Below are 24,647 nucleotides of genomic sequence, written 5' to 3'. Positions count from 1 at the left end.
GCCAATGGCATGTGCTATTTATTAGAATAGTGTCCACAGATGGGGAGGAAAAGAGAGAGGCTGTTCGAGGATGGGTGGTCAGCAGGTAGGTGTGAGCAGGACAGCCAGCACGGAGGGTAAGAAACGGGCTACAAGTCCCTTCCCTATTCTTGGCCTCCCCAGCCAGGGGGACCCTGGGGAAGCATCAGCTACTCTTTAGTAAAATATACTCTGAGAGAGCGATGGTGGGGGAAAGCCAGCCATCAGAAGCCTGGTTGGGGAAAAAAGAGAAAGCCTCTGAGCTGGCGGAGTGGGCATGGAAGTCCCACTGCTGCAGTAAACACGGCACCTGGGACCCGGGCACTGCCACCTGGAGCCCATTTCATCAGCAGAGACCGGAGAGCTGAGGGCTACAAGAAGCACCCCACCCTCCCGGGCTAGAACCTCGCTGCTGCTGCTGCTGGTAGAGATGATCAGGCTCCTACAGCGCCTCTATCCCCACATGGTCATCTGCAGCCACTGCGGAGACACGACGCAGATCCCAGGGTGGGAAGAGAAGGGGGCAGGATGCTGGCCCGGGGACAGCAGAGCTGGGTGGGGGTGGGGTTGAGGGGCAGGCAGGTGCAATCCTGCAGATTCCTTCCCACCCCTCTCCAAGTACCTGTTCCAGGTTCAAGCAAATATGGCCAGTATTCTTGGGGTCCATGGTTAGAAAGAATGCTGTGTTACAGAGGAAGCGGGGGAGAGGGGCTGAGTGCTAAGTCAGTGTTCCAAAAGAACCACTCCCAACTAGGTAGGAAGGGGCGACACCAGCTGTTCCTGGCTGTTCCCCACATAAATCCCCTAGCCCAGTGGGGAATTAATGATAGCAACTCACATAGCCTCACCAGAAGCCAGGCCCTGTTCTGAGTGCCTTCCATAGACTAACTGGTTTAACCTGCACCTCAGTCCTTTGAGGGCAGTACTATTATTATCCACATTCTAAAGAGGAGGGAATGGAGGCACAGAAAGATTAAGTGACTTGCTCAAGTCACCGCTGCCAGCAAGTGGCGGAGCTGGGCTTTGAACCCATTTCATGTGTGCCTTGTAAGGGGGAGGGGCTCTGGAGCAGCACCCATCAGGGTGGGTGTTTGGGAAAGGGCCCGCGGCCCCTGGCCTAGGCTGGGGAGTGGGTAGATGCCTAACTCACTGAACATGGTCTTTAGCCTCAGGAAACAGCTGATGAAGCTGTCAAAGTCTATGATCAGGTCATCATCTGCATACCTGGCCACCAGGACCTGCATTACCTTGTTGTTCAGCTTGATGCCTGAGAGAGAGAGAAGTGGGGAGGGGAAAAGTCTGGGCCTCTGGACACTGCCATCCTCTTCCCTGCCCCAAGGCCCACTCCTGACCCTTGGCCACCTGCTTTCTCAATAGCCAGGCGCATCTCATAGGAGTTCAAGGTGCCTGAATGGTCCTGGTCACACTCTCTGAAGATGTCCTGAATAGACAGACAGATATGGTAGGGCCACGTGCATGGCATGGTGGTTGAAATAATGACTGAGGCTGGGCGCGGTGGCTCATGCCTGTAATCCCAGCACTTTGAGAGGCCGAGGCAGGCGGATCATCTGAGGTCAGGAGTTTGAGACCAGCCTGGCCAACATGACGAAACCCCGTCTCTAATAGAAATACAAAAATTAGCTGGGCATGGTGGTGCATGCCTGTAATCCCAGCTAGTCCGGAGGCTGAGGCAGGAGGCGGAGGTTACAGTAAGCAGAGATCGTATCACTGCACTCCACCCTGGGCGACAGAATGAGATTCCGTCTCAAAAAAAAAAAAGAAATACTTTAGGACAGTTGGCTCACAGCAGTGGCCTAAGACCCCATGCCCCCCTCCAACCCTGGCCCACTCCTGATATTCCTATCATCTGATGACCTAAGGGTTAATTCCAAGCATGGGTTGTCGGGGGCACTGGTGCCCTGCCCAGCGCTCTTTGTGTGCATCCTTCATGACTAGATGATACCTGAGCTATACTTGTTATAAAATATTTTGACTGGGTAATATGCCACACTCCAACAGACCCTTTTCTAGTGTGTGTGTGTGTGTGTGTGTGGTGTGGTTGTGTCTGTGTGTGAGTGTGTATGTGTGTGTGAGTGAGTGTGGTGTGGTTGGGTGTGTGTGTGTGTGGTTAGGGCTTGGGTTCTAGCTTCCCCTCATTAGTTCCATCTCTCCTAAGACCCTCTTTTCCTCACCCCTGGAGGCTGCCCCTTTCGTGCCCTTTACCGTCCATTTCTTGAGTTTTTTCCACAGGATCTTGAACTCTAGAAGCCCCAGCTTGCCAGAGGCATCTTTCTAGAAGGTGGTCAAGGACAGCAGAGCAGGGAGTGAAGAAGGCATCCCAGGGGACAGGGAAGCAGCGGGGCTTCCTGAGGGGACACACAAGCCCTGGGGTTCCAGTACTGTAGCAGCCAGAAGAACTGGCATCTTCTGCTACCCCAGAGCCTAATCCCCATCAGGGAGGAGGACATGGCTGGCCCAGGGTGGCCATCTCTGGGCCAGGCTTGTAGGCAGGCGACAGGGCCAAGAGAGCACTGGACAGGAGGATACATCCATGAGGTTGATCATGCAGCGGCAAGCATCCAGGCCAAAGCCCTTGGTCTTGAAGCTTTTGACTGTGAGGAAGGGAAGGGGTAGAAAGGAGAGACAGGGTAAATGACGTATCGTGAGGGCACTGGGAGTGATCAAGAGGGGCACAAAATATGGGGGAGGGGTCATGTGCAGCAGGAGCGGAAGACTCACATTTGATGGCCATCCTGTTGAGCAGCCTCTGGAGCTCATACACCCCTATCTCCTTGCCCTAGGAAGGGGAACTGTGAACCCCACTCGGGCCCCTCCAGCCCCTCATCCCCCTCCCATCAGCCCTCCGCCCATGGCCTGCTCACCTCTCCCGCCACTATGTTAAACAAATGTAGGAAGTCCTGGTCCATGTCATCCTTGGAGACCTTTTCCTGGGGGTAAGGGAGCAGGAAAGGGACCTGGTCAGAAAACTTCCTTCACAGGCCCAGGAGCTTCCTTCCAACCCCCAGCCCTACAGCCTCCCCTCACCTCTTGGAGTTGCTCAGCATAGTTGACTTCATCCAATTCCCTGGGCAAAATGATTGAAAGCTCAAGAGTTACCAGGGGGAGGGAGGTGGGGGTTTCAGTGGGGTGCTCTGGGGGTCATGTCATGTCTTTGAAGCAATATAGGGCAGCTCCATGGAATCTGGGTTCTAGTTCTAGTTCTGGTTCTGCCACTAACTGGGACTTCACCTTCTCATGCCTCTGTTTCCCTGACTATAAAATAGGGACAAAGTGAGGGAGGACCCAACAGCAGCTCCCTGAGCTTGATATCCTGCAGCTCTTGGGTGGCGGGCCTTGGAGCAGTGAGCTGCAGCCCCTTACCATGACTCACTGTGCTTCTCGGTGAAGACCCGAAGCAGGAAGTCGGCATCTCTGTGTGGCTCAAAGGTGGAGGGAATAATGATATATTCCCCCGGAGGCAGCCGGAGTTGGCTGCTCACCTCCCGTGAGTTGGCGAAGATCTCTGAGAAGCCATGGTCCTGATACTTCATGAAGAATTCCTTCTTCAAGTGGACATCCTGGATGTTCTGAAACTATATGCATCCTGGAAGTGGGTACAAGACTGGCATGGGAGGTTAGGGAGGGAGGGTCCCCCAGGGTGAACAGCCTGGCCGGGCAGGGTTGGAGGTAGGTGCCACCACCAACTGACCTGGCCTGGACACCACCTAAGTGGCCCGCAACTCCAATAGGGTCTCTTCCTTTGCCGACCCCTACCAGCCCCGAAGAGGGCTGGAATCCTAACCCAGTGACCCCCAGAGCCTCTCGCCAAATTCCACCCTTTGCCAATCCACTTGCAGCCAGGGGTGGGGTGGGTATGTGTCCAGGAACAAGCCCCACATCTTTATCTTCTGTACCTCTTTTGGGACCTGGGAAGGGAAGAAAGAGGAGAGTCAGATCTCTAGGGTGGTGAAGGGCCTCAGGCCTTCAGAAGCCAAGTGGGATGTGTATAGGGTGTGTCTGTGTCTGTGTCTGTGTGTGTGTTGTTGGAGGGGTATTAAGGGCACTGGGACACTGGTGGTGGAGTGGGGCACGGGCTCTGACAGTTCACAGGTCCTGGCATTAACAATCCCTCTGCTGCAGAGGTGGGAGGATTGCTTGAGCTGGAGGTCAAGGCTGCAGTGAGTCATGAGCATGTCACTGCCCTCCAGCCTGGGCAACAGAGTGAGAACCCATCTCAAAAAAAAAAAAAAAATTCCTTCAGCTTTGGATAGGAAAGTACAATTTATACAAGGTAGATTTTTATCATTCCAGGTTAAGGGAAGGAAACAGAATCCCAAAGATGTGACGTGATTTGTCCAACCTCAGACGGCTGAAAAGTGAAGGAGCTAGGATAAAAATCTAGGACAGTGTTTTGCTTTTCCGTGGAACACTCATATCCTGCAGGAAGTGAATAGAAGATTACTAAAATTGAAGATCGAGGACAAATAAGTTTGTAAAATGTGAGTTAAACCAAGTTAAACAGGTTGCTGCTGTATTGCAGAGGTGGCTTATCAGCACCTCAGTGTGCTTGTGTGCACCAGAGAGCTCAGGCTGGAGCAGTCTTTCCTGAGCTTTTTTAACCTTGAAAATGTCTTTGAGACAGGGTCTCACTCTGCGCCCAGGCTGAAGTGCAGTGGTGCAATCATGGCTCGCCACAGCTTCGACCTCCTGAGCTCAAGTGATCCTCTCACCTCAGCTTCTCGAGTAGCTGGGACCACAGGTGTGTGCCACCATGCCCAGCTAATTTTTTTGTTGTTGTTGTTGAGACAGGGTCTTGCTGTGTTGCCCAGGCTGGTGTTAAATTCCTTGGGCATCCTCCAAGTGATCCTCCCAAAGTGTTGGGATAACAGGCATGAGCCACCTCCCCCAGCAAAAATGTTATCCTGAGGCACCAGTCTGTTAGCCTGGTGGACTAATGGCCCTAAGAGTAGGGCAAGGCTTATGTCTGTTTTGCTCACTATTGAACCCCTGGAGACTGGGCAGGGACCTGGCATACAGTAGATGCTCCATAAATACTTGCTTATATAAGGGAATGCAAGTGAATGAACAACATTCTTTTGGAGAATTTGGAGAATTTTGCAAAGCATGGTTTGGCTTGGGAAATGCTTATCAGGGCTTTCTCTTGGCTCCTGGAGTGAGTACTGCTGGTGGGGCAGACAAGGGGGATGGATTGTTGGGGGGGGGCCTGTGGAAAAGTCTCAGAGCGCCTGGGAATCAGGACATGGGCTTGGCCTCTGACCCTTGGATGTGTGAGCTTGGGCAAGTGACTTCATGTCTCTGGCCTGCAGGCTCCTTCCGCTTCCTTAAAGGCGTTAGTAGTTAGTATTCCTAAGACCTTTGGAACAATGCCTGGCACAAAGGATAAAATCTGTGAAGAGAAAACTGCCAGCTCTGGCTTGAAAAGCACAAAGCACCATTCAAGAGTCAGGGCTCCGCCTGGGCAACATAGTGAGACCCTATCTTACAAAAAATTAAAAAAACTAGCAGGACAATTGCCTGTAGTCCTAGCTAGTCAGGAGGCTGAGGTGGGAGGGTTGCTTGAGCCTGGGAGGTCAGGGCTGCTGTGAGCCGTAATCGCGCCACTGCATTCCAACCTGGGCAACAGATTGAGAGCCTGTCTTTAAAAAAAAAAATCAGGGCTTTGAAGCCTGTTGGAGCCTGTCCCTCTCCCAGGCAGGAAGTGGCCCTGGGGAGAAAGGAGTGAGGCCAGGCGGCCGGGCGTGGTGGCTCATACCTGTAATTCCAACACTTTGGGAGGCCGAGACAGGCAGATTACCTGAGGTCATGAGTTCCAGACCAGCCTAGCCAACATGGTGAAACCCCGTCTCTACTAAAAATACAAAAATTAGCTGGGCATGGTGGTGTATGTCTGTAATCCAGCTACTGGGAAGGCTGAGGCACGAGAATCACTTGGACTGGGGAGGCGGAGGTTGCAGTGAATGGAGATTGTGCCACTGCACTCCAGCCTGGGCAACAGAGTGAGACTCTGTCTCGAAAAAAAAAAAAAAAGAAAGAAAGGAGTGAGGCCAGGTGAGGGAGAGAGTGAGTGGCGGTGGGGACCAGCCAGGCACCCACCGAGTAGAGGACAAAGCCAATGGTCTGCAGCTGGGCTCCCTGCTGCCGTGCATGCCGCCAGTTCTTCTGCATTAGGGCCACCAGGCAGGTGCAAACCACAACATTGCCCTCTGCGTCATCCTCTGGGTCATCCCCCTCAGGAAGAGAGATCTTAAACTGGGGGTTGGTCCAGAATGTGCCTGTGGTGGAAGTGGGTCAGCATGGTTATGTGGGGGCTTCCCTTGGCCACGCCCTTCCCAGGGTGGACTGAGCTTCCCCAGCCACACTGGAGCTGTCTCCTCCACAGGGGCTGTGAAATCTGACTAACCCTTGACTTCATAGACCCTGACTGGTGACTTGTGCCCCAGGTCTGGTTTCATGGTGAGCCGTGGCCCATCCTTCACTCCCTGCACATCCCCTCCCCTCTCACCCCCTCACCCACCGGGGTGGTTCCTGCAGCCCCCTGCGGAGCTGCCTCTGCGCCAGCTGCCCTCGTAGAAGGTGGTGTGCCAGTAGCTCTTGTAGTCCCCAGAGAGTGCATCAGGCGTGAGGTTGCAGATCTCCAGGAGCGTGAAGTTGTTCAGGAAATCTTGGTAGGACATCCTGTGGTGGGGTGGGGGTGGAGCCGGTCAGCAGCACACTTGCATCCTCAGTTCCCTCTCCCTGAACAACCCCCCACAACCACCCCAAGCCTCCCCATCCAAGGCACAGAGAGGAGCAGAGCAGGGAGATGAAGGACCAGGCCCTGGGGTGGTGGTAAGAAGCCCACCCCAAACCACACTGACCAGAACTCCCCGTCCTCCGTCTTGTGCAGCAGCTGCATCTGGATGTCTGAGGCCACCTCTTCCCACTCCCTGGCACTGGAGCAGAGATGGGCGGTGGAAGGAGAGGGGCGGAGGACACGTGGCACCTCCTTCCTCTCCAGGGGACTGCCTCTTCCCTGAATGTCTGCCTGCTGGGGTGCGGAGCTAGATGGAGAATCTAGAGGGAGGAGCTTTGCCCTGTGGTACAGGTTGTTCTCCCAGATGGGACACCAGTAGGTCCACCTGGCACCGCCTGCTGTATCCTCCGACCACCCCTCACCTGGGTTGACCTACCTGTCACTCCAAGCTCCATTCCACTCAATCCGGCCCCAGGGATTCCGGACCCGAATCAGTGTTTCCATTTTGCCTCTGTAGTGGACCTGGGTGGGCGGGGATGGTTAAAGGTCAGAGTTATGGGGTCAGGGAGACGTTCTCCTCCTTCTCAGGGTCCTCGGGGTAGGGCGCATTTCTCAGGACTCACATCCTGAAGGCCAGTCACAGAGTAAGCGTGCCCTCTCACCAGCATCTTGTCAGTCATGGATTCCAGTTCACTATCACTGGTGACCTACAGAACACAGAGGGAGGGAGGACATGGAGGGCATGGAGGACCTGGACTGGGCACCCAAAGGAAGGGGAGAGCTCTCCAGGTTAATTTTTTTAAACTAAACTTTTAAATTATTATAATATTTTGAAATAATTGCAGATTCACATGCAATTGTAACAAATAATACAGAGAAATCCCATGTATCCCATACTCAGGTTCCCCCAGTGGTAACATCTGGCAAAACTACAGTGAAATATCAAAAATAGAACGTTTTAAAAATTGTTATTATTATTATTTGAGACAGAGCTTCACTCTTGTTGCTCTTAGAGTGCAGTGGTGAGATCTCGGCTCACTGCAACCTCTGCCTCACAGGTTCAAGTGATTCTCCCGCCTCAGACTCCCAAGTAACTGGGCTTACAGGTACCCGCCACCACGCCTGGCTAACTTTTTGTATTTTTAGTATAGATGGGGTTTTACCATGTTGGCCAGGCTGGTCTCAAACTCCTGACCTCAGGTGATCTGCCCACGTCGGCTTCCCAAAGTGCTGGGATTACAAGCGTGAGCCACCGTACCTGGCTTTATTATTATTTTTGAGACAGGGTCTCACTGTGTCACCCAGGCTGGAGTGCAGTGGTGTGATCTCGGTTCACTGCAGCCTCAACCTCCTAGGCTCAAATGAGCTTCTCACCTCAGCCTCCTGAGTAGCTGGGACTACAGGCTCTTGCCACCATGTCCGGCTAATTTTTGTATTTTTAGTAGAGATTGGGTCTTGCCATGTTGCCCAGGCTTGTCTCAAACTTCTGAGCTCAAGCAATCTGCCCACCTCAGCCTCCCAAAGTGCTGGGATTACAGGTGTGAGCCACCGTGCCTGGCCCAGAATGTTGATATGGATGCAATCCGTAAACCTTATACAGATTTCCCCAGTTTTATGAGTGCTCACTTTTGTGTGCTCTATGCAATTCCATTACGTGTAGTTTCGTGTAGCCAACACCACAGTCAAGATATAGAACATTTCTATCACCACAAGCATCCCTTGAGTCACCCTTTTATAACCAAACCCATCTCTTCTCACGACTCCCCTTCCCTAAACCCTGGCAACCACTCATCTGTTCTTAATTTCTATTATTTTGTCATTTCAAGAATGTCATTTAAGGTCAGGCACAGTGGCTCACACCTGTAATCCCAGCACTTTGGGAGGCCAAGGCGGGCGGATCATCTGAGGTCGGGAGTTCAAGACCAGTCTGGCCAACATGGTGAAACCCCGTCTCTACTAAAAATACAAAAATTAGCCATGCGTGATGGCAGGCGCCTGTAATCCCAGCTCCTCAGGAGGGTAAGGGAGGAAAATCACTTGAACCCAGGAGGTGGATGTTGCAATGAAACGAGATCGCACCACTGCACTCCAGCCTGGGTGACAGAGTGAGACTCTGTCTCAAAAAAAAAAAAAAGAATATCATGAATCATGCAGTGTGTAACCTTTGGGGGGGGCATTGTCTTTTTTTTTTTCTTTTTTCTCAGCTAATTAATTTTTTTTTTTCGGTAGAGATGAGGTCTCACTATATTTCTTAGGCTGGTCTCGAACACCTGGGCTCAAGCAATTCTCCCACCTCAGCCTCCCAAAGTGTTGGAATTACAGGCATGAGCCACTGCACCTGGCTAGGGTTGGCTTTTTTCATTCAGCATAATTCCCCTGAGATCTGTCCTAGTTTCTCTGAGTATCAATAGTTTGTTCTTTTTTATTGCTGAGTAGTATTCCACAGTGTGTAATCAACACAGTTTGTTTAACCATTTACTCATTGAAGGACATCTAGGTTGTTTCCTGTTTTGGGGCTATAATGAATAAAGTTGCTGTAAACATTTGTGTACAAACATTTTTGGAGACATGTCTTCATTGCCAAGAATGCAGGGTCATATGTAGCACCCTGGGTTCATGTATTTCGTCGAGCAAATGTTAGTTGGGTGCCTATTGCATGCTGGGCTCATTCCTAAGTTCCAGGGTCCAGCAGTGAATGAGACAAAGAAGGCCACTACCCTCATGGAATGTGAGTACTATCTGGAGAAGATGGGCTATGAGTGAAAACATAGATAAGCAAGATAATTTCAGGTCACAATAAATGTTGGGGAGAAAGTAAAAACCAGATAGAAAGTAAACAGGGCTGGCCAGGCACCGTGGCTCATGCCTGTAATCCCAGCACTATGGGAGGCCGAGGTGGGTGGATCACTTGAGGTCAAGAGTTCGAGACCAGCCTGGCCAACATGATGAAACTCCTTCTCTACTAAAAATACAAAAAATTAGGCAGGCATGGTGGCACGCAGCTGTAATCCCAGCTCCTTGGGAGGCTGAGGCAGGAGAATCACTTGAACCCAGGAGGTGGAGCTTGCAATGAGCCGAGATCTTGCCACTGCACTCCAGCCTGGGAGACAGAATGAGACCCTGTCTCAAAAAAAAAAAAAAAAAAAAGAAAGAAAAGAAAAGAAAAAGAAAGTAAATAAGGTGGGGACAGCAACTTTAGATGGGGAGGTAGGGAAGGCTAGTCTGGGGAAAGGGCAGTTGAACTGAATGAGAAGGTGCTGGCCATGCAGATACTGGGGGAAGAGCCTTTTGGGTGACAGCAACAGCAGATGCAAAGGCCCTGAGGTGGGACCATGCTTTGCTTACTTCAATGGAGCAACCCATGAGGGAGGATCGCTCCACGGCCTTCCTAAGGATCCTGAGCAGGTTCTGAGGGGGCCTCTGGAGTTGGAAGCTCTGGGCCACGCCTCCTGTGAAGTCCTCAAGGCCCTCCATGGTACTGCCCCCTGACAATGCTTCATAGGACCCACTCAACCTGCAGGCACAGAGAAGGCACTGTTGGGCTCTAGGATGGAGGTGAGGGGAGGGAGGGATGTCCTGCTACCCCTTCCCCTCCCCCTGATTTCAGCTGCCCAGACAGAGGCAAGGCAAGCCCCCTTCCTCAGCTCTCAGCACTCACTTGGCATACGCCTTCTCCAGCAGGGCGCTCCAGAACTCACTGCGTTCGGTTGAGTGCACGAACACCAGCTTGTCATTCTTTGTGGGCAGCCGGTCATCTACCACCACGTTCACCCACTGTCCAAACTGCCAAATCTGGGTAGCAACACACACCCCTTGCGTGGGAACCCTATCATCAAGCGCCTCCTAGTGGCCAGACCTGATGACATGCCAGTGTCAGAGGCTCCACTCTCCAGAATCACTGAATAGAGAGGGAAAGGCAACCCAAAGCCTGAGCCCGGCCCCGCCTCCTCTCCAGCTTCTGCCACAGTCTCCGGAGGGGAATTTGTCCACATGTTGCTAGGTCAAAGGGGCAGATTACAAAAATTATGTGACAAAGACTACCAGTGTCACACACACCCACACACACAGTGGAGAGGAAGAGAAGGAGAAGGGAGAAAGAGCGACAAATTGCTAACAACTATTTTCTTTTGGAACTTAAAAAATTAGCTTACATGGTTTCTTTGGTGGGCAGATATTTCTCTGATAATTAGCCCAAAACCCACCCTAATAAATGCTATTTTTCAAAAGGAAAGAAGGTAAACTTCAAAGCATGTATGATTCTTCCCCCCCCCACACACACAGCCACGGTGGCTCTCACACTGTTCTTCACCTGAAAATGGAAGATGCCAGCATAGTTTTTCTTGAAGCTCTGTCCTCTGGGCACCACACGGTACAGCAGTTTGGGGCAGGTGGTAAGGGAGCCGATGGCAGCCAGCAGCCAGCAGTCTCCTGGAAAGACAGGCAGGGCTTTGCCACCCCTGAGCAACCCCATATGTGTGGGTGGGCCTCAGAATCCAAGGCCTAGGGGAGCAGGAACTTGACCCTGTACCCCATTCTCACCCCCGGGCAGACAGGCACCCTCCCTCAGCCCTCCCACTAAAGAGTGTTCGGGAAGGAGGTAAACAGGGAGAAACTGAAGGCAGAGAGACTCTAGTAAGGTGAGTTTCTGTACATTTTCTTTTTTGAGTCAGTGTCTTGCTGTGTCACCCAGGCTGGAGTGCAATAGCACGATCTCAGCTCACTGCAACCTCTGCCTCCCGGGTTCGAGCAGTTCTCCTGTCTCAGCCTCCTGAGTAGTTGGGACCACAGGCGCCACCACACCTGGCTAATTTTTGCATATTTAGTAGAGATGGGGTTTCACCATGTTGGCCACGCTGGTCTTGAACTTCTGGCCTTGAAAGATCTGCCGGCCTTGGCCTCCCAAAGTGTTGGGATTACAGGTGTGAGCCACAGTGCCTGGCTGTACATTTTCTATTATGTGAGAGCCACAAGCTTTTGTTTTCTTGAGTTTGGAAAAGAGGTACTTTTGGCCTCAGGCTCTAGGTATCTATTTTTTTTTTTAAAGTAAATTTTTATATATAAGTAGAGACAGAGTCTCACTATGCTGCCCAGGCTGGTCTTGAACTCCTGAGCTCAAGCAATCCTCCTGCCTTGGCCTCCCAAGGTGCTGGGATTACAGGTATGAGCCACTGCACCTGACCAGTAACCTGCTTTCTTTGAGACAGAGCCAATACTCTCCACATTCTTCCAACAGATCCAGTCACCTTCCTGCACCCTGTGAGTACACTGGTGTGGCCACAAAGGTCCCAAGAGGTCTCTCCTTCATGTCACCCACGTTATATTGGGGACCCAGGGCTCAGTATGTACCCCAGCAGGGTCCCTGGAGCTAGGCATTGAAGTGGGTATGAGGCAGTGTCCCTGGCCTGAAGTTCAGCTAAAGGGAATCCTATGGGAGATGAGCACTACAGACCTCCATTGCCACCTGTCTCCTGGGCATCTCAGCCCTTGCTGGGTGGGGTCCAGGGGCAGGGTGCTGGGCATCCTAGACCAGGCTGAGGTTGAGGGAGCAGAAAGTTTCTATGATTACCAATGGCCTCTTGGCTGCCTGGAGAGAGGAATATCAAGGGCGCTCCAATCCCCCTCACTGTTAGAGTGCCTCGGAGAAGTGAATTCCCTCCTCCTCCAGCCCATTGTCCCTCCAGCCTGCTGAGTCACAGCAGCCACAGCAGCGGCCCTGGGGTCAAGGTCTCCTTGACCTCTGCTCTGCCCACACCTTGCCCTTTTTTCTGCCCCAAGGGGACAGAATTCGGTCTCAGAGAAAGCCCACCCTGGCTTTATCCCTAAAGAGGCAACGAGGGATCTGGAGGAAACCCTTGAACGGGACCAGACTTAGGGAGAAAGATCTACCCTGGGGCTTTCTATGGGAGCCTTGTGAGAGTGGGCTGAGTAGACTCCGTTGCCCTCCTGTTTGATACCCCAGATTGATCAGGTTCTAGCACCTGTAGTGGTTTCCACAAATTCTTCGACCATCCTCCCTTCCAAAGGTAAAGCCTAATTCCTCTCCTCTTGAGTGTGGACCAGATTCAGTGCTTGCTTCTAACAAATAGAATATGGTGGATGTGATGATGTGCAACTCCTGAGACGAGGTCAGAAAAGGCATTATGGCTTCCTTCTTGTCCTCTCTCTTAGATAACTCGCTTTGGAAGAGCAAGCTACCATGTTGTGTGGACGCTCCATCAGCCCTATGGAGAAGCCTATATGGTGAGGAACTGGGGCCTCCTGCCAACAGCCAGCAAGGACCTGAGAGCTCCTGCCATGTAAGTGCACCCTCCTAGGAGCAGACCCTCCAGCCCCAGGCGAGCCTTCAGATGATCACAGGTTGCAGACGTCTTGACTGTAACCTCCTGATAAACCCTGAACCAGACCCATCCAGTGATTCTGCTTCTAAATTTCTGACCCACAGAAACCATGAGATAAGAAAATTTGTTTTTTTTTTAAGTTGCTAAGTCCTAGGTAATTTATTATGTAGTCAAATATAACTAATATTCCCCCCCCAAGACCCAGACTGCAGCAGGCAGGGAGTGGCATCCAGACTTGGGAGGGGCAGGAAGAATGCACGGTGTTCTTACTGTCATCTCCTCAGAAGGGGAGGGACAGGGGAACAGAAGCAGGCTGTCTGACCTCAGGGCTCCCTGTTTTCCAGCTTCAAAAGACACCCTGGCACCCCTCCCCCAATCCTCTTGCCCAAGTGGAGACCAGCTTCCTGTGCGCCACTCACCGAGGATCCCCTGGCAGATGTCTGTTGGAGAAATTCCATCCATGATGAATAGAGGGTTGCTTATGATATCCTGCAGCAAAGGAATAAAGGTTTCGGGGGCCCAGGACACCCCCTCCCCACCTTTCTCCCACTTTTGCTGGGGAATATGCCCACCTTGAAGTTCCAGGGGAACAGATATGAGGGGCAGGGAGAGGGTACAGGACCAACTTGGCATAGCTGCAGCTTGTGATAGCAGAGGTTGGTGGGTGATTTTCTTAGGGTTACCTAGGAGGTTTGGCTTAAGCATATTCAGAACTGTCCCCAGCTCTGATGAAGGTGGGGCCTAGTGCCAGGGTCAGAATGGGGTGGTAGGGGGTTTAAGATTCTAAAAGTGATAGAGGGATCACTACAAGCTCCCTTCCATCCATGAGTCCAGTGCCCACCTTGGGCCGCTGCCAGGAGATGTTCTGCACATTTTTGGAGTTGGGGCCCAGGTCCTTGAAGCCCAGTGAGCTGGGTTCAGCAGGGAATAAGGGGTCCTCAAAGAGCTCCCCCTTTCTTAGACAGGCTGCTCGCAGCTCCTCAAAGCTCTGGTTACCAAAGTTCTGGGCGTTGTCGTGCTGGCCCACGCCCTTGGCCTTGAGCCGGCTGTTGTTTATGTGAGCCACCATTCCTGTATCAGTAAAAGTGGGCTCTGCTTAAGAAAAAAAAACACAAATAACGCAATTAAAAAATGTAATAAGCTGGGCACAGTGGTTCACTCCTGTAATCTCAGCACTTTGGGAGGCTGAGGTGGGAGGATCTCTTCAGCCCAGGAGTTTAAGACCAGCCTGGGCAAAATGGTGAGATCTCATCTCGACAAAAAAAATTTTTTTAATTAGCTGGGCATGGTGACGTGTGCTGTAGTCCCAGCTACTCAGGAGGCTGAAATGGGAGGATCACCTGAGCCCTGGAGTTTGAGGCTGTGGGAGTTTGAGGCTGCAATGAGATGTGATGGCACTCCAGTCTGGGTGACAGAGCAAGACCTTGTCTCTAAAAAAAATAAATAAATAGGCTGGGCATGGTGGCTCACACCTGTAATCCCAGCACTTTGGGAGGCCAAGGTGGGTGGATCACCTGAGGTCAGGAGTTCGAGACCAGCCTGCCCAACATGGCGAAACCCTGTCCCTACTAAAAATACAAAAAATTAGCCAGGTGTGGGGGCAAGGTGTCTGTAATCCAGCTACTTGGGAGGCTGGGGCAGGAGAATCGCTTGAACCCAGGAGGCGGAGGTGCAGAGCTGAGATCATGCCACTGCAATCCAGACTGGCCGAAAAGAGCGAAACTCTGTCTCAAAAATAAATAAAAATAAATAAATAAATATTTTTTTAAATGAAAAAAGACAGTCACAAAGAACCCCATATTGGCCTGGAGCAGTGGCTCATGTCTGTAATCCCAGCACTTTGGGAGAACAAGGTGGGTGGATCACGAGGTCAGGAGTTCGAGACCAGCCTGGCCAACGTGGTGAAACCCCATCTCTACTAAAAATACAAAAATTAGCTGGGCGTGGTGGTGGGCGCCTGTAATCCCAGCTACTCGGGAGGCTGAGGCAGGAGAATTGCTTGAACCCAGGAGGCGGAGGTTGCAGTGAGCCAAGATGGTGCCACCGAACTCCAACATGGGCGACAGAGTGAAGTTCCATCTCAAAAAAGAAAAAAAAAAAAGAACCCCATATTGTGTGATTCTATTTATATAAAATGTCTATAGAGAGAGACAGAACGTAGATTAGGAGTTGCCTGTTGCTTAAGGAGATAGGAGATTAGAAGTTGATGGCTAAAAGGTATGGGGTTTCTTTGGGAGGATAATGAAAACAATCTAAAACTGGTTGTGGTGTTGGATGCATAACTCTGTGAATATACTAAAAGCCACTGAATTATACACTCTGTTTTTTGGGGGTTTTTTTCCATTTTTTTTTAAGAGGCAGAGTCTTGCCATGTTGGCTGGTCTTATACTCCCACCACACCCAGCTGGAATTGAACTTTGGAATTATCCTTTGGTTTTTTTTTTTTTGAAACAGAGTCTCACTCTGTTGCCCTGGCTGGAGTACAGTGGCTTGATCATGGCTCACTGCAGCCTTGACCTCCTAGGCTCAAATTATCTTCTCATCTCAGCCTCCTGAGTAGCTGGGACCACAGGTGTGTGCCACCACGCCTGTCTGATTTTTTAACTTCTAATTTTTGTAGAGACAGGATCTCACTATGTTGCCCAGACCGGTCTTGGACTTCTGGGCTCAAGCAATCCTCCAGTCTTGGCCTCCCAAAGTGCTGGGATTACTGGCATGAGCCACTGCACCCAGCCAAATGGTACACTTTAAATGGGTGAACTGTAGGGTATTTGAATTGTCTCTCAATAAAGCTGTTTTTTGTGTGGTTTTTTTTTTTAAATGGCCTCCAGACCATCTAAACAGATGCTGCAATTTTTTTTTTTGAGATGGAGTCTCACTCTATTGCTCAGGCTGGAGTGCAGTGGCACGATCTCGGCTCACTGCAGCCTCTGCCTCCCAGGTTCAAGTGATTCTCCTGCCTCAGCCTCCCAAGTAGCTGGGATTACAGGTGCCCACTGCTACATCTGGCTAATTTTGTATTTTTAGTAGAGATAGGGTTTCACCATGTTAGCCAGGCTGGTCTCGAACTCCCGAACTCAGGTGATCCACCTGCCTCAGCCTCCCAAAGTGCTGGGATTACAGTCATGAGCCACCACGCCCGGCCTAGACACTGCTCTTTTAAGGAGAGTGGAAATAATGGAGTGTAGAGAGCGGAGGGCAGAGAGAAGAGCTGCTGGTGTTGGGTTGGGTCAGGTAATGGCTGAGCGGGTGGCACTGGGCGAGTGTCAGGGTGAGAGTCGAGTCAGGCTGACTGATGTATCCCGGGCCTGCCAGGCGGCTTGGGACTCTGGACACCCTGCCCACACCTCCGCCCCCAGGGGGACTGCAAACTGCCAACATCCCTTCCTGAGGGTAACCTCCCCTCCCCCCGCTGCCCTCCCCACACAACACGTCTGACTTCCCCCACCAGCAGGCCCAGGGGAAGAGAAGAGAGTGAAGGAGGAGGAAGAAAAAGGGAGGCCACAGAGCCACGACTGAGTCTGCAGTCCTACCCGCACATGAGCCCCGAGGCTTATCCTCCTGCGATCCGTCCAGGCTTTCTGCTGACTCCGGAAGACTCGGTCCTAGAATAAGAAAGAGAGTGGGAGGAGGGGAGGAAGGCTGTGGTCTAAAGTTAAACAGAGCCCAGCTGGGGCTGGGGTGTAGGAAGATTTTAGAATGAGGAAAAGAACTGGGTTGGGGCGCAGCTACAGGGAGGACAGCAGGGGTCTGGGGTTGTTTAGAGGTGAGACCCTGATTGAGCCCACAGAAGGGTGAGTCCCCTAGAAGCAAGAGGTCTCAGTTATTCCTCCTCCCCTGAGTGACAGAATCAGGAGACTAGTTATAACAGCAGAGCTGACAGCACTGAGCACCGTCTCTGTGCCAGGCACGCCAGCCCTACAAGGGGGTACCTGCAATACCCTGATTACTGGAAAAGGGAGCAGAGGCCCAGAGGCTAAGCAGCTTGCCCAAGGTCACAGAGTGAGGGTTAGGCGCGGGGTGCAGTCCGTACTGCAGACCCTGGACCAAGCTAGCAACCTTCACTCTATGCTGGGCCTCCTGAAGGGAAGTGTTTCTCCTCAGCCTGAAGGCTGGCAGAACCCGCCCCATCTCTGTTAACAAAGGCATCGACAGACGATTTGTTGCTGAACTTATCCTCCTTCCTCTTGCCACTGCCCCAAGCAAACCCCTTCTCCTGTTCCACACGAGTACCTCCTTGGGATTTCCTCAGGTCCTATAATGACCCCCTGTTCTCCTGGTCCCCCAAGATCCCAACACACCGCATCCCACATCAAAACACTCATGGAGTCCTTCACAAGGGCATCCCCTGCTAGGACCCTAATTTCTCATTGCTACCATCACTCTCCGAGGCCAGGGCCTTCAGACAACCCCCAGACCTCAAATGGCCTCGTCTCCTGAAGACCCTCTTCAATTCATCACATATGCTCCCCCCACCACACACCACACCAACTCCCTTTGAGTGAGTTTTTGAACCCTTTACTGCTTCCAGAAACTTTCAGGACATCGCTTTGCCAGCAGGATAAGGCCAGCCCCCAGAGCCCCCTCCAGCCCTGGGCCCACCACTCCCAGTACAAACCCATCCCTTTGACCCCTCTTGAGTGTTCCAGACTTGGGGAGACCCTGTCTGTCCAAGCAGCTCTCCTGAGCTCTGCGCCCCAGGAGAGACAGTCCCTCCAGCAGTCTCCTCAACCTCATCCTCCCCTTCCCTCCACCTAGCCAGAGACCTGGGGATCTTCCCAGACCCTGTCACTATGTCCCTTGCATTGTCTACTGCACCCTCTTAGCATCTCTCCTGTCCTCTTCCACACAGCCCGCGACAGGGGCTGCCCCTGTGCAGAGCCACATCCAGTGCGGTAAGCAAGGACTGGAAGCCAAGCATCCCCTCACAGGGAGGCCTCCCAAAACATCACTTTATCTCCCCGTGCCTTGGCTTCTCCACCTGTGAGATGGGTGATATTCTGAAGTGTTTGCATTTGTTTCTGACACAAAACTCGCTCAATAAATTAACCTTAAATAGCAAAAATCTAGGCCAGAAGAATGATTCCCTAACTGGCCCCTTTCTTCTAACATCCTCCTCCCCCACTAGTTCTCCGCAGTGTTAGCTGAGATTTTGAAAATGCAAACCTGGGGCAGCATGGTGGCTCACCTCTGTAATCTCAGCACTTTGGGAGGCTGAGGCAGGTAGATCACTTAAGGCTAGGAGTTCAAGACCAGCCTGGCCAACATGGTGAAACCTCGTGTCTACTAAAAATACAAAAATTAGTCGGGTGTGGTGGTGCACACCTGTGGTCACAGCTACTCCTGTGACTGAGGCAGGAGGTGGCTTGAACCTGGGAGGTGGAGGTTGCAGTGAGTTGAGAGAGCACCACTGCACCCCAGCCTGGGTGGCAGAGTAAGACTGTGTCTCAAAAATAAATAAGTAAGTAAAAATAACATAACATAACATAAAATGCAAACCTGATTATAGATACTGTTCCCCCTCCCCAATACTTTAGATGTCTCTCCCTTGTTAGCATGACAAACCCAAACCAGGCTGCCACCTGCCATCTGGCCCCATGCCTTTCTGCATAGGTTATCCTCATTCCTCTTCCCATCCTTGTGCCTCTGCCTGCAATCATTCCTGATCCCATGCTCACACTGGGTCCACTGGGAAAAAGTCCTGTCCAGCCTCCCAGTGCCTGCTTGATGCTGCCTCCTCTGTGAAGCCTCCCGTATGGTGTCCGCGCAGAACTTGGGGCTGCACTAGCATCCTACACTTTTGTTAGGACACTCATCACTACCCGCCTTCCCTGAGTTGACCTGTCTGCCTCCTCTGTGAGGCTGTGAGCTCTCAAGAGGAGAGAGCGAGGCCACCTTGTATACTACTGAGTTTCAAAATGCTGGCTGAAAAATGTTTGCAATGAATGAATGGATGCCTTGCTTGGTATTGTGGTTAATTGTTCATAGATGTTTTCTGTCTCCCACCCCTCCCCTACTCCCTATCCTGCAGCAACCCCAAAATACTATATATTTTGTTTATTGTTTACCTCCCTCATGAGTGAAAGCCTGTGAAGGCAGGGATTTTTGTCTGTTTTGTTTGCTGCTGTATTCCTGCTGCTGTATTGAGTACATAGTAAGTGTTCAATATAGATACACTTTTTTGAGACAGAGTCTCACCCTGTTCCCCAGGCTGCAGTGCAGTGGCACAGTTATGGCTCACTGCAACCTCAAACTCCTGAGCTCAAGCAATCCTCCCTCCTCAGCCTCACAAGACCAGCAAGGGGAACATAGTGAGACGCTTGTGTCTACAAAATAAAAATTAAAAAAAATTAACTGGGCATGGTAGCATGTGCCTGTGGTTCCAGCTCCTCGGGAGGCTGAGGTGGGAGGATCGCTTGAGGCTGGGAATTGGAAGCTGCAGTGAGCCGTAATCCTTCCACTGCGCTCTAGCCTGGGTGACAAAGTGAGATCCCCCATCTCAAAAACAAACAAACAAACAAACAAAAAATAACAAGGTTGAGGAGACTCAGGATCCTGAATTTTGCTTCTCCATAAAGCCTGTAACTTGTGATGAGAACATATTAGGAATCCTGCCTCAGTTATGAGTAGTGAGTCCTTATATAGCATTTCTAAAAATAATAATAGTTAGCAGCGTTTGAGGGCTCACTACATGCCTGGCACTATTCTAAACACCCTATGTGCTTTAACTGATTGAATCATCACAACAACCCCACTGGTTAGGCTTACTCTTATAACTTCCCTGCTATAGGCAGAGAAACTGAGGCAGAGAGAGGCTGAAATTCCTCAGACTCAGTGGGCATTAGAGTCAGGGCAGGCTGTTCTATGCTCTTAGTCATCAGGCTCGCTGCCTTGCTGGGAGGTCGCCATGGTGAGGAGCCATGGCTGTGCTAGAGAGGGATGAGTGAGTCAACTGGCCTCGGTGCGGCCCCTTCATCCACCGTACTGCAACTTGTGTGTGGTCTTTGTGAAGTCACTTCCCCTGTGTGGAGCAGCTGACAGGGGGTGTTGAGGATGGATAAAGGTGTTGGAAAAGGGGTGGCTTGTCCCTTTTCAGCAGAGCTAATGCCCTGGGCTGCACCGGAGCCAGAGAATTAGCTGTGTGACCTTGCGTGAGTTGTTTGACCTCCCTGAGCCTTGGTTTCCTCACCTGTGTATAGAGGCTGCTGCATTCTACCTGCGAGGGTGTTTCAGGATTAAAGAATGCAACGTGTGAAAAAGACTGGAGTTTAGCAGGTGCTCAGAAAATGTTAGTCACCTTCTCCCCACTGACCTGGTTGGTCAACTGGTATTTGTTGAGCTCCTTCTAGGATCACGTGGCCCGTGCTCTGTGTCACATATGCGTCCCTCCATCATAGGATTTAATGATACTAGTGATATGACTCCAATATTGGAGTCATGTGTGTGCTTGTCTGTCTTTGCCACTGGTTTGAGCTCCTGAGAGCAAACCCTAACTCGTGTTAGGCATGTTTTATGGAGAATTTATTCTGGGCTGGTACTGAGGGGTCAAGGTGACTGCGCCCCCAACATGGAGCGTGGAGAAGATCCTCCCATGCGATTCCTCCCCCAGGTTCAGCTCCATGGCCCACAAAGACAGGAGAAAGTGCCATGAAAAGGGGCCACTAGGTTGATGGGATCATCAGGGAGGTTCTGTGGGGGAATGACTATCCCCCTTTCCCTACTCTAAGCACATCTCATTCCCCTTAGGGTGGGGTGCACTTTGACGTCCTGGTTCTGGAAGCATCAGGGCTGGGAAGCAGGGAAGAGGGTGGGTAGAGCCAGAGTCTGGGAGTTCTCCTCGCTCTTTTCTCCCTCCATTTTCCTCAAACCCTGTCTCTTCTAACCCAAGCCCTCTGGGATTATCTTAGAAATGGTAATGAAAGCTCCCTCACCCTCTCAGGCTATGATTACAGGTGTGTGTGTGTGTGTGTGTGTGTGTGTGTGTGTGTGTGTGTGTGTGTCTTTGTTCAAAGAGACTGTGAGGGGGGCTGCGGGGGCGGGGGATAAACAGTGGGGCCCCCTTCAGATGAAGAGGGTTCCGAGGGAAGGGTGGAAAGCAGTCCTGAGAGGGGAGAGCTGAACACTTCTGTTTCAGCCCCTGATCCCTATCGGTGAAGCTGGCAGACCAGGATGACTATTCCCATCTGAGCTGGGTGGAAGCCAGGGCCTCCACAGAGAGACTGAGTCAGAGGTTCTCAACCCGAGGTGATTATGGCCCCCAGGGAACAGGTGGCAATGTCTAGAGGCAGTGTTTGTTGTCATAACTGGGGCAGGTCTCAGGGGAGCTACTGGCATCTAGTAAGTAGAGGCCAGGGATGCTGCTGGGCGCCCCTCAGTGTAGAGGAAAGTCTCCACAATAAAGAATTTTCCAGTTCAAAATGTCAAGAGAGCTGGGGTTGACAAACCTGGGTTGAATGAATCATCTAAGGCCATTCACACGATAAGGCAAACCACTCCATGCCCTTCCACCGTGCAGTCACTCCAGGCAGCCTCCACCCTGGCTGCTCAGAGGACTGAGGGTGTTGAGCTCTCCTGGGGGCCTGGAAGGACCAGGGAAGATGCTGTTGTTGGAGAAGACTGAAAGAACATCAGAGGGCAGGCCAAGGCAATTCAGGTTCCATCTTACCTCCCTTGTCTCATTTCCCCAGAGCCCTCTGTCCCCTAGTCACCACCCAGCCCAACAAGCCATTTCTCACTGGCTGGCCCCCAAACCCTGCTTCGAAGCTGCATACCCAGTCCCCAGGGTGTGAGGTCATTACTCAGCTCTGATTTGTAGGAAGGACTGACACACCTATCCACACCACCACAGTTGTCATGGAAAATGTCTTTAGGTTGGGCACTGTGGCTCACGCCTGTAATCCCAGCAATTTGAGAGGCTGAGGCGGGCGGATCACCTGAAGTCAGGAGTTCAAGACCAGCCTGGCCAACATGGTGAAACCTCATCTCTACTAAAAACACAAAAATCAGTTGGGTGTGGTGGCACGTGCCTGTAGTCCCAGCTACTCAGGAGGCTGAGGCAGGAAAATCGCTTGAACCCTGGAGGTGGAGGTTGCAGTGAGCCAAGGTTGGGCCACTGCACTCCAGCCTGGGCAACAGAGTGAGACTCCATCTCAAAAAAAAAAAAAAAAAACACCAAAAAAAACAAACAAAAGAAAATATCTTTTTAGAGAGGGAGAAAGATCCAAGCTGTCACATGGGCTAGGAGCGTGAGCAGGCTGAGACAGACAGACCAAGGCTGCCTGTGGGAAGCACAGACAGATGGCCAGAGCAACGCAGTAACTCCCCTTATCCCTAGGGGTACCTTCCAACACCCCCAGTGGACACCTGAAACTGTGGGTCGTACCAAACCCTGTATATATCAATACTATGTCTTTCCTTTATGCACATACCTGTGATAAAGTTTAGTTTATAAATTAGGCACAGTAAGCAGTTAACCATAACAAGTATAACAAATGTAATAATATAATAACAGTAATGTGAATGTGGTCACTCTCTCTCAAAATGTCTTAATGTTTTCAGACTGCAGTTGACAGCGGGTAACTGAAACCGCGAAGCGCGGAAAGCAGGGGCTGCTGCATGTTCAAAGGCATGAATGGACAGGAAGCTTTCTGCTGCAGCTGCACATCCTGTCTCCTCCATCAGACTGAGAACCTGTAGATCGTTTTTTGTTGTTGTTATTACTGTTTTGTTTTTTTTTTTTTTTTTTTGAGGCGGAGTCTCACTCTGTCGCCCAGGCTGGAGTGCAGTGGAGTGATCTTGGCTCACTGCAAGCTCCACCTTCTGGGTTCACGCTATTCTCCTGCCTCAGCCTCCCGAGTAGCTGGGACTACAGGCGCCCACCACCATGTCTGGCTTATTTTTTGTATTTTTAGTAGAGACAGGGTTTCGCCACATTAGCCAAGATGGTCTCGATCTCCTAACCTTGTGATCCGCCTGCCTCAGCCTCCCAAAGTGCTGGGATTACAGGCATGAGCCACCGCGCCCGGCCAGATCATTTTTAACTAAATCTATTTTATTTTATTGACAAAAAAAGTATATATCTGTTGTGTACGACATGGTATTTTGAAATATGTATTCATTGTGGAATGGCTCAGTTGAGCTAATTAATATCTGCATTACTGCACATATTTGTTATTTGTTTGTGGTGAGAACACTTAAAATCTAATGTAAGTGATTTTCTTTTTTTTTGAGTTGGAGCCTCGCTCTGTCGCCCAGGCTTGGGATGCAGTGGCACGATCTCAGCTCACTGCAACCTCCATTTGCTGGGTTCAAGAGATTCTTCTGCCTCAGTCTCCCGAGTAGCTGGGATTATAGGCACCTGCCACCACACACGGCTAATTTTTGTATTTTAGTAGAGACAGGGTTTCACTATGTTGGCTAGGCTGGTCTCAAACTCCTGACCTCAGATGATCCACCTGCCTTGGCCTCCCAGAGTGCTAGGATTACAGGTGTGAACCACTGTGCCTGGCCTCTCTCAGTGATTTTCTAAATGCAATACATTGTTATTACGGGACTGTAGATTTAAGGACAGTTTGATTTCTGGCACTGGGAAAAAACTAAGATGTTGTCTCAGGGAACTTTTAAAATAATAAATACTAATAATTAATAATAATAATAAATAAACTATATTTTGAGATGAGGTCTTGCTGTGCTGACCAGGCTGGTCTTGAACTCCTGGGCTCAGGGCACTTCTGAAGAACAAGGACTGGGTTTGGGGTCATCTGCTAGGCCTAAACTTCCTAGAGTCAGGTAAACAGGGAGGGCCTGAGAAGCTGGGAGGCTGGGTCTAGGGGCCCGTGGTCTCACGGCGTCTCAGGCTGAGGGTGAGGTACAGGGCTGACCTTCTGCTGGCCAAGGCTGGCTGCCCTCTGTGCACCCCAGCCCCATAGGAACAACTCAGTTCTGCCCAGCCCTCCCCTTCCCCCCAGCCCACTCTCCCCCATCTCCTGGAGTCTGGTCCCAGGCTTGCCTCAGGTAGTCCTGCCCCTGCCACCCTGAGGATCTCATCTTCCTGGGCTGAGGGACCTGCTTTTCTAGGCTTAGGAGAGGTTCTCTCTGTTCCCTAAAGTCTTCTTCTCTACGTGGGCTTTTTCACACAAACCCTTTTCCCCAGCAGCCATGACAGCGGGATGGCCGGCCCCTCTCCTCTCCCCAACTCCAACTGTCAGTGGAGAGGAGAAAGAGTTCCTGCCCGGCCTACCACCCAGTCTGACCACCAGTGGCCTATCCTTCCCCAAACAGTCTGAGAAAGAGGCCCAGGTCCTGTCCTTAGGGAGCATCCAGTCTGATGGAAGAGTCACTGTCTGTACCCTTAAGGGGCACCCAGTCTGATGCGGGACACAGCTCCTCCCCTGGGGGGAGGCTCTAGCCTGCAGGAGGTACAGGAGTGGGGCAAGGCCCCATGAGTGCCTACCTGGGGAGGACAGCATGCTTGTGGCTAACTCGGTGCTTGACAGTTGAAGGTTCTGGTGGGAGGGGGAGAAGAGACCCTCCCCCCA

The 24,647-nt window shown here is 51.4% G+C and overlaps 1 protein-coding gene across 1 annotated transcript; it reads right to left on the bottom strand.

Moving 5' to 3' along the window:
• On the bottom strand, positions 1 to 24,624 carry CAPN11 (calpain 11). The gene is made up of 23 exons (XM_024248485.3): positions 24,563 to 24,624; positions 16,644 to 16,715; positions 13,952 to 14,202; positions 13,530 to 13,599; positions 11,082 to 11,200; positions 10,431 to 10,564; positions 10,118 to 10,286; positions 7,396 to 7,479; positions 7,209 to 7,294; positions 6,897 to 6,971; positions 6,554 to 6,714; positions 6,133 to 6,311; positions 3,933 to 3,944; positions 3,400 to 3,611; positions 3,064 to 3,103; positions 2,901 to 2,966; positions 2,758 to 2,815; positions 2,566 to 2,630; positions 2,242 to 2,310; positions 1,381 to 1,459; positions 1,169 to 1,285; positions 641 to 699; positions 1 to 498 (listed from the first exon to the last, which is right to left on the bottom strand). Exons 1-23 carry the CDS (start codon positions 24,576 to 24,578, stop codon positions 472 to 474), a joined length of 2,220 nt encoding a protein of 739 aa, XP_024104253.3. The 5' UTR covers positions 24,579 to 24,624; the 3' UTR covers positions 1 to 471.
• Positions 24,625 to 24,647: the final 23 nt, after the last annotated feature.

This window comes from Pongo abelii, chromosome 5 (assembly GCF_028885655.2).
Source record: "Pongo abelii isolate AG06213 chromosome 5, NHGRI_mPonAbe1-v2.0_pri, whole genome shotgun sequence".
NCBI lineage: Eukaryota > Metazoa > Chordata > Mammalia > Primates > Hominidae > Pongo > Pongo abelii.
The sequence above is the reverse complement of the archived record's forward strand: the minus strand, read 5'-3'. Positions and strand labels throughout refer to the sequence as shown.